At 44.7% G+C, this 12,277-nt stretch overlaps 2 protein-coding genes across 8 annotated transcripts in view; one reads left to right on the forward strand and one right to left on the reverse strand.

Annotated features, from left to right (window-relative positions):
• Window positions 1-3,735, reverse strand: part of TMEM67 (transmembrane protein 67) — a 37,273-nt gene extending 33,538 nt beyond the window's left edge. The window contains exons 1-2 of one of the 2 annotated variants that reach the window (XM_087750001.1): window positions 3,519-3,735; window positions 1,416-1,504 (exon numbers count right to left, since the gene is read on the reverse strand). In XM_087750001.1, the coding sequence (XP_087606127.1) occupies window positions 1,416-1,504; window positions 3,519-3,735 (306 nt within the window). The remainder of the gene's footprint in view (window positions 1-1,415; window positions 1,505-3,518) is intronic. The other variant, XM_087750007.1, reaches the window with a different exon arrangement.
• Window positions 3,736-4,635: 900 nt separating this feature from the next.
• RBM12B (RNA binding motif protein 12B) lies at window positions 4,636-11,466 on the forward strand. Of its 6 annotated transcripts, XM_087750040.1 has the most exons (4): window positions 4,637-4,997; window positions 7,874-7,979; window positions 8,106-8,151; window positions 8,820-11,466. In XM_087750040.1, the coding sequence occupies exon 4, from the start codon at window positions 8,848-8,850 to the stop codon at window positions 10,945-10,947; it is 2,100 nt and encodes a 699-aa protein (XP_087606166.1). In that variant the 5' UTR covers window positions 4,637-4,997; window positions 7,874-7,979; window positions 8,106-8,151; window positions 8,820-8,847; the 3' UTR covers window positions 10,948-11,466. The 6 variants fall into 6 exon arrangements, with proteins under 6 accessions (XP_087606173.1, XP_087606166.1, XP_087606160.1 ...); XM_087750034.1 differs by having other exon boundaries at window positions 7,874-8,151; XM_087750014.1 differs by lacking the exon at window positions 7,874-7,979.
• Window positions 11,467-12,277: the final 811 nt, after the last annotated feature.

Below are 12,277 nucleotides of genomic sequence, written 5' to 3' on the forward strand. Positions count from 1 at the left end.
CACCAGATATTTGTGAAGAATGCCTGATCCAGATGTTATTTACTAGAAAATGTGTTCAGATACAACAACAACGATAACATTCATGAAGCTTTTAAAGATAAAAAAGTCTAAACAATCTAGCAAAAGTAATTTCTATGCATAGACTGAAAAAAGTGTTCTTAAGTTTTTCTGAACCCATTAGCTAACACACTTTAGTGAAGATAAGAGTTCATTAAAAATGGAAGGTATAAAAAAAGATATAGAGGTTCTACACCGAAAAAAAAATGGCTAAACATAACTGCATAAATAGACATACGTGCATATAAATATATAGAAGTTATGGAAATGGAGGCGTCTTAAGTCAAGCAGCTTATATAACCGCATGGAATTTTGCACGTACCCAAACAGTTCACATCCACACTTATGTCCCAAAGTAGCTGCACTACTAATCAAAACCAATGAGGAAAATGAAGATAACTGCTCATCCTCAGGTGATACAGATGTTATTCCCTTCTCCACTATCATCGTTTTATCTTTGCATAATCCTTGCCATAGGATCAAAGATGTATACCACCATTACAGGAAAGAGAAAGAAACAGCAGAAGGATCAAAACGCCAATGGATATTTGTCAATGTCTTTGTCTAACGCAGCAAGAAGATGGAAAGAAGAAAGAAATTACTTACATTACCCATTAGCCATTAAACACCTAACTCATGCAACTAAGCCGGTCTCCTGAGAGTTCTTCTACAGTTATTGGAGAGAAAGAAGTATTCAGGAAGGCTCTTACCCGGAAAAGTTGTTTTTGCTGGAGAAAAATTATTTCTCTATTTACTATAGTGGGAAAAAGCTGGTTAAGCTTGGTGCCTCTGGCTCAATGGTGTGAATATGACCCAAATTTATAGCTTAATTTGTCAATAAAGGTAGAAAGAACTGACCAAACTACAAAGATATATATAATTAAAGTAACATACCAGCAGCAGCTCATTTTGAAGTAAAAAGGTAAAATACCAGGGACTATGAAAATACAGCCTAAATATTATAATAATAGGATTTATATAAATAATCAAATAAGATACCTCTGAGCTGAAACACATCTTTGGCATTCTATAAAACAGTGGTCTCCAGGCAAGGATAACATAACATGAAGCAGAAAAGAAAAGCAGTGGAAGGAAATGAAACATTTAAATTTAAAATACTCTTACTTTGTCTGTGAGGTGAAATTTATCATAAAAAAAATGCTTGCAAAACAACAGTAATAAACACTTCTAAAGAGAAAAAAAATTACTACCTCTAAGTATGGTCTTAAAAATTCCCAAGCAAGGACTATTATGCAAAATAATTTTAAATTAATGAAAAATAACTTGCAGTCAGCAGGAAATTTAAAATTTAAAAAAGCATTATTATTATGGCAAAGTATGAAAAGTTCAACACTTACCGTATTTTCTGGGCATTTTTCACAAATAATGGAGGACCCACCATTACTAGAAACCATCCTGTATCCTGGCTGACATACACACGAACTACCTGAAAAAAAAAATAAAAATGCACTTTTAGTCTATATAAAACTGTTTTGGTTTTTTTCACAGAATACTAAGAACAACTGCTATTGTTCTCAAGAGATCAATTTTTTAGACAGACAAATAAAACACCTGAGTGAGATGTGCATGAAAACCACCTTGCTTTCTGAAAAAAAAAGTTCAGGTTACAGTTTGTACAAAGACGTTTTAGGGAAATGTTACTAGGCTGACTGATATACCAGGGGTGAACAGGAACGCAGACCTTGTGGGTTTTTTTAAACTATATCAGTTGGTCTAATAACAGATATAATCTCTCCCTCTAAACCTTGCCACACTGCCTTTCTTAGCCCATCCTCTCTACACCACCAGCATTATATGTTTGTATACAGTTTTTATCCTTTGAATAGGAAGTCAGTCCTAAAAACAGAATATGTTTATATGCAAAGGTTTTTCAAACTACAACTGTAGTTTGTAAAGCTATTTTAAACTCAAAGCTTTTAAAATTGTGCATGGGGATCAAGATTTATATTGAATGGTTTCCAGTGAATAACAGAACATACTTAACATTTAGTATGAAATTAAAGTAAACACTACTTTCATGGCACATCATAGTGCACATCTGCTAGGGCTCGACAACTGTTTTTTCAGAAACTTTTTCAGTCCCACTATCATGGACTTCTCTCTGTATTTTTAAGCACATACTACAAAACAAAATTGATTCTATGTACTAATAAACTGTATTTATTATTATTTAAGCTTATTGAACTGTGCATGCAAAAATCATATAAAATTCTGTGAAAAGTTTTATAACCTTAAAGTACATCCTCATGAGACCAGTTTGACAGAAACAACATTAGTCAAAATGATCAACCGCTCATAAAGAAGAAAAAGCCCAATAGGATTAGATCAATGAAGAGATTTGAGTCGTGACATTCACTGCGACAATACCTAAATTTTTGGACATGTTGCCTGAAAGCAGAATCCACAGTGACGAGCTAGCCATGGCGTGCATGGGCAGACTTGTGCAATCCCAAGTGGAATTCAGACAAGATGCAAACAGCAGACTGAGTGGCAGCTACCTATGCTGCTCCAGTCAGATGCTGCAGAAAAAATTAAATCCTTGACCTCTCCCTGGAATTTATCTCTCCTTGAAGCCCTTGCGTTAGAGGAAGATTCAAGCCTAAAAGGGAGTTATGGATCTAGACACCCACATTATCAGGGGGTCTGAAAACTTACAGTGCATTTTGTCTGCAAGTAAACTTTTACTCTTCTAAGATACCATGATGGTGGAGGAAGAGGCGACCAGCTTTTACACAGCAGTTGTGAACACAGACATCCGGATCACTGCATCTGACTGAGGTACCAGCTCCGAAGAGAGATGCTGTTGGGTCTTAGTCTCAAATTTGTTTCTGTACACACAATACTGAACTCCCACTTCTCTTGGACTGTGTATTTATAAAAGATGGACACTATCACACCACCTTATCTCCTAAAAAAAGTGAACTACCATCTGTATTTTTCATTCAGTACTGCCAAGGCGTGTTGTGTATGCTCCAAGTTCCCGCGTGGGTCTTGGATTAGCATGCGCCCAGCCTGAAGATCTCAAATACTGAACATCTCAGGCATCCAAGTTTTGACGAGGAGTTTCAAGTTACGAAAGTGTTTGAGAAGAGAAATTCAGGGCCCTATGGAACTTGACTGATGAAAATGTGAATACCGATAACCATCCACGTGCCCGAGAAAAGAACGATTATAAGGAAAGGCCCACAGACGTGTCCCTGGGATGCACCTCTGAACAGAGGCATCGCAGCGGCGCTGTGGCCACTTATGTCTTGGCGGGATCCCGGCCCTTTTCGCTGCCTTTCCAGCCGTTTTACCGCCAAAACCCGAGCCCAGCTTTTGCATCTCCCGATGCTGGGGACGGAATTCAGCGCGGAGCTGCCTGAGCTCCGCCGGCCCCGCGCGGCCCCCGGGCCCGGGCATCCCCGCCTCCCCCCGCGCCGCAGGGCCGGGTGGCTCACCGCCGGCGCTCCGTCGCTGGTGGGCCCCGCAGGGCCCGCAGGCCAGCCGGGAGATGTCGAAGTAGCGGCCGTCGCCGCAGTCGGCGGGCCGCTGCAGCGGGAAGGAGAAGCCGCGGGCGGGCGGCAGCACCGCCACCACCGCCAGGAGCAGCGCGGCGGCGGCCGGGCGCCCCGGCGTCGCCATGGCTACCCGCGGCCTCCGACGGCGCGCCCTCATTGGTCAATCGCCTCTCCTACGGCAAGCGCCGGGGGCCCGCCCCGGGAGGCAAAGCGTTCGCGGGGCGGCGGGGAACCGGGCGGGGAGGGCGGGAGCAGCGGCGCGAAGCCAGGGGGGGTTGGTCTGGCGTGTTGTGGACCGGGGAGCTGGGGGAGACCAGCGGGAAGAACAGGCAAGAGAAGGCAGAGGCCTGGTCTGCGCCGTCTTGCCACCTCCTCTCCCAAACTGTTACGCAAGGCGCAATACAAACGTAATACGCGTGTGTTGTTTCACCCCGGGGGGGGAGCGGCAACAGGGCAAACACGACGCCTACACGAACGGAGGGATGCCCAGCCGAACTCACCCCCTCTTGCCTTCTCACCTGCCGGGATGCTCTTGTTTGCATTCCCTCAAACGTTACCGAAGCTTTGCAGGGCACTTCATGCCCTGGATATTAATTATTCCTTACTGCCTCTTTCCTGCGTGCTAATTGCTTAACTAGTATGATTCTCTGCTTGGGAGCCTATATGCTTATCGCACCACATGCTTCATTACGCTTCGGATTTCTTCTGGGTTCGACAAGTTCTTAAAGGCCGAGTTACTAGGTGAATCTACCAGAAATAACCCAGATTTTTGTCTACCAAAACCGGAGCCGGCAAGTACAGAATAAGCCTAAAAATACAGGGGAGAACACGTAGAAGACAGGGAGGGGCAGGCGGGACGAACGCTAGGCTAAAACCATCACCCGCCCCCCTCCCTCCTCCTCCTCCTCCCCCCCCCGCTCCGTCCCTGCCCGCCTCTCCTCCCCTCCCACAACCCGGGCTTGCGCCCGCAGCCGCGGGGAGAGCAGCGGCGGGTGCCAGCCCCCTCCCGGCCGCCGGGCAGCCACAGGCTCCGGGGTCCCCCGGCCCCGCCTTCCTCCCTGCCCCTCTTGCCCGGCTGGGCAACCACGGGCACGAACGGAAACGAGGGTGACGACAAGGCTTAACGCGCCGCAGTGACGCTGCCCCCCGCGCAAACCCCGGTTGCACGCGGACGGCGGGGATCGCCGCGAGGACCGCGGCGCACGCGCAGCGCCGGCGCCCCTCACCCCGCGCGCGCCCGTCAGGCGAGGGGGGGCCGGAAGGGCTCGTGCGGGCTCGGCCCCGGGGTCGCGCAGGCGCGGTTCAGCCTCGCCTCGAGCGTGGGGGGGGGGGCGCGGCGGGGGACGCCATCTTGGTGGTGCCGTGCCGGAGCTGCGGCGAGCGGGGCTCGGCGCCGAGCCTGTCCTAGTGGCGTGTCCGGTGGGTGGATGGCGTGAGGGAGGGCGCCCGGCTTCCCGGGGCGCTGCGTGTAACCAAGGGCGCGGGGCTGGCGCCGTGAGCCGGTTCTCGGCAGCCCAGCACTGGCGGAACCGGTGCGCGGCCGTTCCCCGGGCCGCGGCCTCCTCATGCCGCCTGGCTCCCCGTCACCCTTCCCTCCCCGGTGCTTTCCTTCAGCCCTGTCCCGGTACCGCGGGGAGGCCGGGCTTCTCCGCGGGGCCGGATCACAAGCGGCCTCTGGCGGGCCGGAGCGCGTTCGGCGCGGGGCGGCCTCCCCCTCACCCCGCTCCCCGTCCCGCCGCCGCTGGCGGCCCTGGGCTTCGGCCCGCTCGCCCCTGCCGGGCTTTTGTGCTGCGCCGTCTGCGGCCGGGGCGGTGCAGGGGCCGGGGCGGTGCAGGGGCCGGGGCGGTGCAGGGGCCGGGGCGGGCCGGCTCCCCGGCGGCGCTGCTGGCGGCGGGCCGCCTCGCTGCCTTCTCCAGCCCGCGGCGCTCGGAAGCGGCCCCGTGCTCAAGCCGGCCGCGCAGCGGGCCCAGCGGCACAGCTCGCTCGCATCTTCCTGCAGCGGTGTGAAAACTGTCATTAGCAACAGCTTCCTTCGACTGTTAAGGCTTATTTTGAAGATTAGAGTAAGAAATCGTCCTCTGATCTGCTCTCATATTGGCCCAGTTTTATAGTTGGGGTATTTCCATGGGTGTTCTTTCCAGCTTACATGCTCACTGCATGCAGACTATGTAATCTCTCAACCGTGTGGTAAAAATACTAGTCTAGTGCAAGCTTAGTTTCCTACAATGTTTGCAAGGTTTGTTTGGTTTTTTTTTTTAGTGAAGTTTTAATGGTATTTGGAATTTTTTGAGGCTGTGGAAATATAGGTGTAGTACCGTTTTCTAGTTAACTCAGTTCAAATATGAAATTTCTTAAAACGGCGTGCATGCTTCTCTGCTTTTAAATTGGTGGCATGAAGTTGTCAATCTATATTTATTATCTAAATCCTTGTTCTCTGAAGTCCTTGCTCAGTTAATGAATTGCAGTTTTGTGTGGCACTTTCATCCCAAAGTCAGTCTTTTGGTCATTCACTTTAAATTGTTGGATGGCTTGTCTGCACTTTCTGCCAATGCTCAATTGTCAGTAAAAGCTTATGATCTGAACTTGAATTTCTGTTTGTGGACTTCTTAAATATCACATTATGATCTGGAATCATTATGTCTAGTTTTCACCACTGAAAGTTGTATGTTGTATCCATGGTACATCGTGGAGAACTTGCCGTTTATCACCGAAGAAATACTGAGGAGATGTGTTCTGAATGCTGTTTAAAAATTGGGATAAGAATGCAGTTGTGAAATTCAGAAATACTACCGATTAAATACATCATGAAGTAGCAGGGCAGCGGATTTGATTTTTCAAGACACGAAGGTCCTATAAGAAAATTCTGCCCTTGAATTCTCCTTGCTTTTTGGCATTGCCGTCACATCTGTTGAGAAGATACGTTAAAGTGTACTGGGTCTGGCTGGGATGGAGCTGGATGGTTCTTCATAGCAGCCCATACGGTTCTGTGTTTTGGATTTGTGGCTAAAAGAGGGTTGACAATACATCAGTGTTTTGGCTATGGCTGAACAGCGCTTGCACAGTGTCAAGGCTTTCTCTTTTCCCCCCACTCTGCCACCCCAGCCAATACACTGGGAGTAGGCAAGAAGCTGGGAGGGGACACAGCCGGGACAGCTGACCCAAACTGACCAAAAGGATATTCCATGCCATGTAACATCATGCTCAGCAACAAAACCTGAGGCAGAGGAAGAAGAAGGTTTTTGTTTGATCTTTTTGGTCTTTGGGGGGGGATTTTTTTTTTTTTATTGGCTTCCAAGGTGGTTGTTGTTCGGAGGCAGGCTGGGCATCAGTCAGCCTGTGGGAGGTGGTGAGTGATTTCCTTTGTTTCACTTTTTTCTCTTTCCTTCACTGATTAAATTGTCTTTATCTTGACCCACAAGTTTTCTTGACTTTGCTCGTCCTGTTTTCCCCATCCTGTGGGGATGAGGAGTGAACAACCAGCTGTGTGGGTGCTTGGCTGCTGGCCAGGGTCGACCCACCACAAAAACACAGACAGCAGATGGTCTTCAGTGCAGTTAGTAAATAGGCAGTTGTTTGCAGTTTGTTGTGTTTACAAAGTGCTGATGTAGAAGTGACATAGAATCCGTTAGTTAAAGAATTTGGGCTTTGTTGTTCTTTGGCTATGCTCAGGTGGAGTGATAGTTATTGTGATCAATAAGTAACTTGGCATCAGGATCTATGCTTTATATTTGTTATTGAGCAAGAGGTTTGCACAAGGGATATTCTCAAACGCTTGTCATTGGAGCAATGGGCTCTTGTTTTTTTTTAAAGGGAGTAGTCATTTGCTAGGGAAGCTTGTGTTTGTTCTGAGAGTACTGTGTAATGTATTGTGTGATGTTAGATAATGTTGAAAATCAGGATACATTCAAGTCTGTATTGAAGTGATTCTTGTTATGTTTGAAAGGCATTAAGCATATAGGGAAAATACTGAAGTTTGGTTTGTAAATTGAAGTACTCAGTGAAGTTTCTCCTTGTTGGATATTTTTGTTCTTTCATTTGATTGTCTTCACTGTGTACACTAAGCGCAGTGCTGGACTGGTGAGTAGCATATTCTTGTTGCGAACTTTGAAAGCAGGTGGATTTCAGAAGAATGGACACATATTGTAATCTTGAGATGGACTTACACATCTTTCAAGGACTCAAAGAATTGAATTGAGAGTTTTTCCTTCGATTTACTGTCAGTCTGTTTCATTTCAACAGTTCAGTGTGGCACAACTGATGACCAAGTAATCTCATCGTGTTTTCATCATTTGCAGAAGTCAAGTTAAATTTTGAATTTCTTTTGCCTCTAAAATGGAAACACAAAGATGCAGTGCATAGCATCGTGGAACATGGAAGGAGTTCTTCGTAGTATCCCGAATTGTGCGTTCATTTTATGCTTGGCTCTAGTATTAGCCACTGCTATGGATGAACTGCAGCAGTGTAGCACAGTATGTAAACTGAAGTACAGGTATCAGCCATTAATTATGTTTCATTTTCTTTCCACAGTTAAGTTGATTTTACAGAATTTATCAGGTCTTCAAAGCAGAAACAGGTAAGCTGCCAAAAGCTTAACACTTCTCACTGAGTATTGTCACAAGTGGCTGCTGCTGTTAATACTCTGACTACGTGAAAGAGACAACATTTTTGAATGCTGAGAAAACATACGTTATTGATCAGAGCTGATCACTGGGTAGAGCAACTTGTCAAAGCAGTGAAGTCATCACTGTTGGTGAATTACTTCATTTTCTAGTGACATAGTTATCCTTTTTCTTTTCTCCTTTTATCATCTAGTATTTTCTGTGTAATGATCACAAGTGTCCTGTTCAAAAGTAAACAGGATTTTTTTTGTTGTTGTTTTTTTGTTCCTTAGGACTGGGCAGAGATTTCTGGCATACAGTAATTATGCTGTGAAAGACTTTAGGTGTTCTTTAGGTATCGTGGATGGTGAGGAGTGACTTAGGTGGATTTTGTTGCCCTTAGGATAGGGAGTACTGATAGACTTGTGCACATGTGCCGGCGGAGTAGCTAACTGTTCTGACTAATCGATTTTCAGGGAATCTTGTTTTAATCTTGTTCTTGTGAACTTGTGGGTTTTTTGATACCTTCTCTCTTGATTGAGACAAGGACATTCATTAAAAAGGCTCTAGCTTCTTAAGTGTTAAGATACTGTAATAGCTGAGTACTAAAGACGTGCTATCATGTGTACCTTTTTGTCTGCAGGTGATTTTTGCTGTGGGTTGAGCTCAGCATGGCTGTAGTCATCCGTTTACAGGGGCTTCCTGTTGTTGCGGGTCCTGCAGATATTCGTCGTTTCTTCTTGGGATTGAATATTCCTGATGGAGGTGTGCATATTATTGGAGGAGAGATTGGGGAGGCTTTTATTATATTTGCAACAGATGAAGATGCACGGCGTGCCATGAGCTGTTCAGGAGGGTTTATCAAGGACTCGCGCATAGAGCTCTTTCTCAGCAGCAAGGCAGAAATGCAGAATACCATAGAAATGAGCCGGAAGCGATTTGATCGTGGGGGACGAGAAACTATGTCTGGCTCTAGAAGAACAGGTACTAATGGTTCTGGTGCATCAGGTGTTGGAGACATTCCGCATTTAGTCACGGCTTTTCCAAAAGGAATAAGTAAACCTGGTTATGGTCCACCAAATCATCCGGAGCCTGGTTTCCATACCAATGGCACAAGACGTGGTGATATAGGTATGCCTAAATCAAGCTATCAGTCGAGAAAGGATTCTCATCCATTTAACCCAGATGATCTTTACTTATTTCTGCGTGGTATACCTTACTCTGCAACAGAAGATGAAGTACGTGCTTTCCTTTCTGGGATACATGTGGATGGAGTGATTCTGATAAAGCATCGCAATGGTTTAAACAATGGTGATTGCTTGGTAAAATTTGCTACGCCTGGTGATGCCTTAGAAGGACTTAAACGTCATAGACAATACATGGGTCAGAGGTTTATAGAAATAAGCCCATCTACAGAGGAGCGGTGGATTGAATATGGTGGGAGGGTTGACATGCCAAATGAAATGGATCGCTTTTTGTGCGAAGACCGTTCTCCAAGAAGTTCAGGCTACATGCATTCGAGGAAACATTCTCATTCGAGATCACCAAGGAGGCAAAGAACACGTTCTCGTTCACCTCCCAGCCAGGAATATTACATACACTTAAGAAATCTATCTACTAATCTGGAGAAGAGAGATTTGAGAGCTTTTTTCCCTGATCTGGATATATGCAGCAAACAAATCAAGCTTCTAACGGATAAGCATCAGAGGAGGACTAGAGATGCCTTTGTGATGTTAAGGAGTGAAAGAGATTATCAGGCTGCTTTGGAATGCCATAGAAAGGTTCTTCTCAATCGTCCCGTTTACATTTTTCCAATTTCAAGGAAGTCAATGTTGAAAATAATTGATTCTTGTGAGAGGAAAAGATCACAGGACAGAGATCATCCTGGACAGGCCATACCAGAAAAAAGTTATCGGGAAGGTCATTCTGGCCCTAAGATGTGTGTTTACGTAAGGAATTTTCCATTTGATGTGTCAAAAATTGAAGTGCAAAAGTTCTTTGCGAGATTTGATATTGATGAAGATGATATTTACTTGCTCTATGATGAGAAAGGAGTTGGGCTGGGAGAAGCATTAGTGAAGTTTAAATCTGAAGAACAAGCCATGAAAGCAGAAAACTTAAATCGTCGAAGGTTCTTGGGAACAGAGGTATTAATAAGACTTATATCTGAAGAGCAGATGCAGAAGTTTGGTGTAACTGTACCATTGTCTGCACCAAATGAAATGCAGAGTCATTCACATCCATATGACAGAGGTGAGCTTTCGCGTCCAGTTGGTTCACCATCTCGGCCACCGCAAGGGCCACCCATGCATTCATTTGGTCCCCCTGGGAACTTCAGGCATCCTTCTGAATATAGGCACCCCCCTGAGGACTTCATGTGCCCTCCTAAGGATTTTAGAGGTCCGCCGCCCCTCATGGATTTTGGTGGTGACAGTGAACCTTTTGGCAGAATGGAGTTTGGGAATAATAAAATGGGAAGTTTTCCTGAAGGAAGATTTATGCCGGATCCAAATTTCAGTGGTGGTTCTGAACGCGTTGTTCCTATTCGATTGAAAAATTTACCTTTTAAAGCTACTCCTAATGAGATTCTGGATTTTTTCTATGGTTACAGAGTCATACCAGAGTCAGTTTCTGTACAGTATAATGAACAAGGATTACCTTCGGGTGATGCCATCGTTGCTATGACAAACTATGAGGAAGCTATGGCTGCTATTAATGAACTGAATGATAGGCCAATTGGTCCACGGAAAGTTAAGTTGAGCTTGCTGTAAAGGAGGAAAAGATGCTCTAGAATAAAACATTCTAGGTTTGACAGTATTGACAGTTATTTTCACTTTTTTAATTACTGGAAGATGCAGAAGAAACTGTTTCCATCAACGGTTGTAAATAATATCTAGTTCAGTTGTTTAGCTCTTGGTTGAAATATCTGTATGGTTAAGATATGAGAACTGTATTGTGCCTACTTCTTGTGGCAGAGAAGAGCCCAGAAATTCTGGAGGACTTTGAAAGTCTTACATCAAGGTATAAAGGCATGGAGTTGTAATGCTTTGGGGTTTTTTTTAGTTTGCTTTAATTCCATGTCTCATGACTTTGCATCAAATGAAAATGTAAGTGCTGATGGATCGACCACACAAACGGTTCAAATAGAAGAACTTCGGTGCTACTGCATTAGTAGATAATGCTTCTTACTGAGGTTAGCTTAATAAAATTAAGAAATAACTGATTTTTTTTTTTTTGTGTAAACTGTTCAGGTTTTGTTCAGTTTCATGTGGTTGCAGGCATTCCTATTAAAAGAAGAAAAAAGCTTCCTGTTCACATTAGCTGGCTTTGCAACTTTTTCTTTAAATAAAAAAAAAATTGCCATTAAATGTCTGTCTTATATTTAAAACTTGTAGAGTTAATGATCTCAACTGTTATGTTCAGCATACATGGGTCTTGGTGAGAATGATGCTGGCTGCTTCCTCTGGAAGGAGTGAACTTACTACAGTTTGTCAACACAGCAATGAATACATAGATAACAAGGACTGCAAAATCTGTATTAATCAGTTGGATAGGCTTTCTTGTTCTCCTCCCTCACTGTAGTACCTTGAGGCAGAAAATGAACCTCGGAATTAGATCAAGAATTCTGACTTCAGCCTGAGCTTTCGGAGTGGTCTTTGGTTTATCTCCACGTGATTGTAAAATATGAATATTAACTTGCTAATGATGTCTGGATGCATTCCAGGTCAATCTCTGATTAGTTTTAACTAACATCTGTCACTGGCAACCAAGCTGACAACCAACTACGTTATTTTCTTCTGTAAGAAAATAAATGCTTATGTCAGTATTTAGAATGCTTTGATTGGTTTGGTACCAGCATATTTAAATTTTAGGAAGAAATAAAAGCTAGACTGTTTGAGGAAAAACTGCATCTTCAACATTCAGGCTTAGTAGGAAACTTTGGTTGTGTGGATAAAGACTTTGCACCGTTGTTGACATTGCAACTATACAAGATAGGACTTGGAGTACTAAAGAATTTTATGAAGTTTTAGACCCCTCTCAAACTAAGACAACAAAGTTGCAACTTGATGATGAAAACTTGTTTTAACCTTTCCTTGGGCC

This window comes from Nipponia nippon, unplaced genomic scaffold (assembly GCF_047370975.1).
Source record: "Nipponia nippon isolate SJK-2023a ecotype South Korea unplaced genomic scaffold, ASM4737097v1 scaffold_1, whole genome shotgun sequence".
Lineage (NCBI taxonomy): Eukaryota > Metazoa > Chordata > Aves > Pelecaniformes > Threskiornithidae > Nipponia > Nipponia nippon.